Source organism: Condylura cristata, unplaced genomic scaffold (assembly GCF_000260355.1).
Source record: "Condylura cristata isolate star-nosed mole 26May11 unplaced genomic scaffold, ConCri1.0 scaffold00002, whole genome shotgun sequence".
NCBI lineage: Eukaryota > Metazoa > Chordata > Mammalia > Eulipotyphla > Talpidae > Condylura > Condylura cristata.
Window position 1 is genome coordinate 12,564,782 of NW_004567103.1, and position 5,507 is coordinate 12,570,288.

The 5,507-nt window shown below is 37.8% G+C and overlaps 1 protein-coding gene across 1 annotated transcript in view; it reads right to left on the reverse strand.

Moving 5' to 3' along the window:
* The window catches only part of LOC101624913 (sterol 26-hydroxylase, mitochondrial), a 29,800-nt gene that overhangs the window by 4,584 nt on the left and 19,709 nt on the right, over nucleotides 1–5,507 (reverse strand). The window contains exon 2 of the mRNA XM_004674283.2: nucleotides 2,069–2,259. Coding sequence (XP_004674340.1) covers nucleotides 2,069–2,259 — 191 coding nt within the window. The remainder of the gene's footprint in view (nucleotides 1–2,068; nucleotides 2,260–5,507) is intronic.

Sequence of the window (5,507 nt, forward strand, 5' to 3'; positions counted from 1 at the left end):
CACCAGGGAGGGCCTGTTTTAAAAAAGTATTTAAATGAATCTCAAATGCCAGGAGTTTTATTACATGGGGAAACCCTACAAAAAAAGTATTCCTGAAGATCATAAATAAACCCATTTGTTGGAACTTAAATGAGAGCATTTCTGTGGTGGTTAAGATATTTGTTGGGAAAGCAATGTGTCAAAAAATGAGACTTTAAAAAATATATATGTAAAAAGCAAAATATCATCATAAACTTTAAAACTAACTTACAAATACATTCACATGGTATACTATAGTTAGGAAACTGGTTTGAGTGAGAAAGTAAAAACAGATCACAAAGGGTGAAGATGTAGTTTAGTCCAATTCTAAATCCGAGCCATCAAGTCCTGAGATAGCCTAGCCTGAGGCCCAAATCTTGACTTCAGGGCCAGATATCAAATTAAAGAGCTCTTAATGTGATGGCACATGGGTGACTTGGTGATGGGAAGCCCACGGGGATTACAATTGAGATGAAAAAGAGCTCTTAATGAACAGACATGCTCTTTTCTCTTCCAAGAACTTTGGCTAGAAGGCCCAGGAATTATTGTTTAAGTTCTGAAACTGTTCGTGTTCACCTGTGGAAGAATCAAGAAACGGGAAGTAACACGCTATGGGGGAAGGAATGAACAAGCATCAGAGACAAAAAATCAGCCCTCTAACCACATCGTTTTCTTTCCAAAAGTGTCCAAAAAGCAGTCCCTTCTTTAATTCTGGAATCAGTGTGTTCTATACCGCTACTGCTTATTGATCATTTCTGTCAAGTGAAACACAACCTCTCTGAGTCTCAATTTCTTAATTCTAGAATGAGTCCTATTTGATGGACTTGTTTCAAGGATAAAATGAAATAGTAAATGTGGAGCAACTATTCTGATGCCTAGCAAAGTCACAGACATGGTTATTATCTAGTACCTCTACCAGGATCCATTTTAATCTAAACTTTAAAAAGTGATCGAGACTTTGATGTCAAGCAATCAGGAAAAGTAAAAACCCAATCATTGTTTTAGGACCTCTGTTAATATAGGATAGCAAAAAGAAACTTGTAATTTAGGGCCTTCCTGGTGGTGCAAGGGGTTCTAGCACAGCACTGCGAAGCTGTCCACAGCCCCTGAGCAGAGTTGGATCCCCAGCCAGGGGGCTGACCCACATGGTGCAGCAGACCTCTCGGGTCTCACCCACTGCTCCCCTCAGCAGTGTATTTCACTACATCTGCCTGTTCTGCTCCCCACTCTGTCTCTGGTGAATCCTCTCACTAACCTCCCACCTCTGACTGACACCCCAATTCCTGTATTCATAAATAACTAAACAAATCTTAAAAAAAAAACCTGTAAAGTGATTTGGTGATGGGAAGTCCAAGGGAATTGCAACTGAGATGGAAAATGCACAAAATGATGTAAAAATAAACTATTATTTTATTTTTTAAAAAACTGTATATACCCATTACAAACTGGCATGAGAAATGGCTGTCATCAAAGATTCTCAGTTATTGACCTCAATCAGCATATGTGTATATAACACGTTCATCCCATCCTTCAGTTTATCACTGTCAAAATAGTCTTAACTTTTCTAAGTAAAACTTCAAGGCTGAAGTAGAAAACATCCATGAAAGTGGTATCTAAAAATTAGTATACAAGACATTATTTGGGAAATATTTTCTCATTTAAGTTGAGCACTCCCAAATAATATGGAGATTATACAGTTTCACCAATAAGTAGGTGTGACCCATTATTATTTGAATTGATATACTTTCAACCATAATAGAATAACAGAAGTAGAAATTCTTGGAGATACTCTAGCCCAAATTTTGCACTTTACATATGAGAAACATAAGACTGCGGAAGGGAAAATGATTCCTATATCCAAAGTAATACAATATATTAGAAGAAAAGCTCCCTGGGATTCAGCCCATCCCACCCACACTTGCTAGACTGTTAGACTTAGAGCATGTAGGGACCTCCTATTCTGTTCATTATCCCTCTGGTTGCCCTGTGCCACTATCCTTGGGCCTGGTCCTCTAGGGCCCTGTTCTAGTCCCTTCTGGCCCCAGCTCACGTGGTGAAGGGCCCATAGGCCAGGCCATGCTGGTCCCGGTGTGTCTTCCATAGCTCCATGTCATTCCGTACTGGATACTTGCCCTCTTGCCGCATTACTTGCTCCAGGAGTGGGGCACTGGCCAGGTTCACAAAGGGCTGAGGCCCTATGTGGGTTTTCCATATTGGGCCATACTTGGCCTTGTGCAGCACCTGTGGGGTTCAACCAAAGCTGAATAATCATGTCCCAGACAGGCAAGCTCTTCCTGGAAAGGAGATGGAATGGAGGAGTGCCTGATGGTCACACCAGAGCAAGTGGGCTGGACAAAAGTACATTGTATAGGAGGTAATCATTAGGATTTCATGTAGTTCCAAAAAGAACACTGGAAAAAAAATGGTCATACAGAAGTTAGAATATTGAGAGCAGTGAGTCTCTGGTGGAACTGATCCTTGGAGGAATGAGATTTTAGAAAAAAGGGACATAGGAAATGGGGAACATTGAGCAGTAAATATTTAAAGTCCAGAGCTTTACGGGAACTGGGCTCTATAGTGAATTATAGGCTTCTTTATAGAAGCATTTAAATCTACTCCAGCTTACTGTCAATGAGATGAAGATAAATATCTCATATAACCAACAGGAAAAAAGGAAAAAGATTAGAAACTCCAGGAAAAACAAAAGGCTGAATAAGAAAGTCAAGATCTAACTACGAAGTGAACCATGTGTTACGATATTGTAAAATTCACTAGTTGTCTTAAATAATGTAATTCTCTGAAGTTTTAAAGATTATAGGTTTATAGTGGGTCTTCACCATTGTCATCACTGCAAATATTTCTATGGGAGCATAGCATAGAAATGCTTGACTTAACACTTATATTAGCATATTTAGTCTTCACTACAACTGGATGAGATAGGTTTAGCATTATCATAATTTTACAAACAAGGAAACTGAAGCCTAAAGAAGTTGCCCAAAGGTCAAGGTCAGTTTACTAATAAGTGGCAAAAGTCAGGGTTCAAACTTCAGCCACTTGAGTAGAGGTCATGCTCTCAATCAACTACTCCACTATTTCCTGAAAAAACTATGTCTTTCTAACCAGAAAAAACTTAAGGCATTTTAAATATATATGCTATTTTAAACCAACACAACTATGCAATCACCCAGGGTTTCTTCAGGGACAGTAGACAGTTGGGGCCGGATAATTCTTTGATGGCAGTATAATCTTGTACATTGTGGGAGACTTAGCAGTATCCTGGTCTTTGACCACCTCTTTCTCCAAGTTGTGGTAACTAAATCATCTCCAGACATTGCCAAAATATCCCTGAGGAGCCAAATTGCCCCAGGCTTTGAACCTCTAAAATAATCCCAACCTCTTTATATGGCTCTTATTTAATTTCAGATGACTCCTTTCAAGAGACAATATCTCATTTTGAAGAAATATTTACCTAATGGTTGATTGATTTTCCTTCTGTTAAGTTCAAATAAAATGACATGTCACTTATAAGGTAATTATAGTTATCTCTGAGTTATAGTTTACAGATAGTTTACTTTCTTCATTATACAGGGATTTATTTGTTTTTATTTTTTTGCCATGATCTTGTAATTTTAAAAAATAGGTCATCTTTTTAAAAGATCAGCTCAAGCACCATTTACTTGGACATCAGCTTCTTTCCTGGAATCTAAAATCACTGACATCATGTGCTGGCTGTCAGTTTGGAGGTTTCCAGGAAATTTCCCCCTTTTCCCAAAGCCATGCTTTCTCCCTCTTCCTTTGTATTGCTCTTCTCAGTTAGTTTACTTGGTAGAACTTACCAAGGATCTATTTATGTAAGAACTTATTTTAGAAAGACACCAGGATACTTGTTGAGAGATGTGTACTGTGTGTGTACTGTGTACTGTGAGTCTATAATTCAGTTGTAACCTGAGCCAGTGAGACAGCCCCAAGGTTCTCAGGGAGGTCTTTTTTGCAAAGCAGACCCCCTAGAAATCATCTTCCAGTGTGATGGGAGGGCTAACTTCCTCCAGAGGATACTCCGAAGAGGAAGAATGCTGAGTTCCCTCAAAATTCTTTTACTGAGCTCAGATCTTGTTCTTACACTGATCTAGAGGCTGGAGGTACAGGCATGGGCACAGCAGGAAAGACCTACTCTTAGAGAACTGACATCCTAATGCATGAGCCACACGGTGCAAAATGTGATTACATAGGCTCATAAATTGCTTCCTATTATTCCACAAGATGATTTGTCTTTTACACTGTACTGGAAATCTTTGAGGACAAGGAATCAAGCCACACTTCTTCATTATTTCTCATATTGCCAGACACACATTGATTTATCAATAAATCAATGGGGAAAATCATAAATAACATAAAGAATATGAGAGAGAGATAGGAAGGTGAGTAAGAGACTATCATAGGAAGCTGGTAACAGCGGCCCACTGGAGTTGGCATTAGTATTAAAAGTCTGAAAAAATAACTGAAAAGAGAAGCTAAGAAAACAATTCCATCGACAATAGCAACTGTTATGGACTGAATATTTGTGGCTCCTTCAAATCCAAAAGTTGAATCCCTATTACCCTAGGGTGGCTATGTTTAGAGATGAATTTTCTAAAGAAATAATTAGGATTACATGAGCAAAAATTTGGAGAAACAATTTGGATTACCTCAAATTAAAGTGTTTACATAGAAATAGATTATATGAGCACACTAAAAAGATATCCTATAGACTAGAAAATTCACACAACCAACAAGGGCTTAATATCTAAAGTATATACAAAGGTCTCATTCATTCAACTCCAAAAACTGAAGGAGCTTGTTTAAATAATGGACAGAAGAATGACAAATATTTAGTCAAATGTTCATCATCAATTATAGTATAGTATATACACAATGGAATACTCTTCTGCTATGAGGAAAGATAGAACCTTGCCATTTATAGCAAAATGGAAGGAACTTGAGAGGATTATACACAGCAAAGACAGGCAGAAAGGTAAAAACAAATATTGGATTATTTCACATGTGTACGTAATTTAAACTAGCAAAACAGGTGAGCTGACAAAGCAAAATAATTATAACTAGATAACACTGATAGCAGAACAGAAGTTTCTGATGTTGAGGGAGGTGACAGGGAAAAAGAGGCAAATACGCAATGAGGGGGAATTATTTGTCATACAAGCTTTGAACAATTGTTTCATTTCTTTCAGTTTCCTTAACCAAAATATGAGTGGATTAGATTAGGGGCATTCTTCTGGGTCTTAATCATTTGTGTAGAGAGCTTAAACTATTTCCCCTGTTTATAAAAAATAATGGAAGTTCAAAAATACCAAGATATAGACAGATTAAAAAAAGCATCACTTACTTAATAAAGAAAAAACAAGGTTAGGGTTAGGCAGGAAATACACTTTAGACAGCTTTCTGGACTGTGGCAGGGAACTGGATTTTATTCTAGTGGAATGGATTTTTTTTTT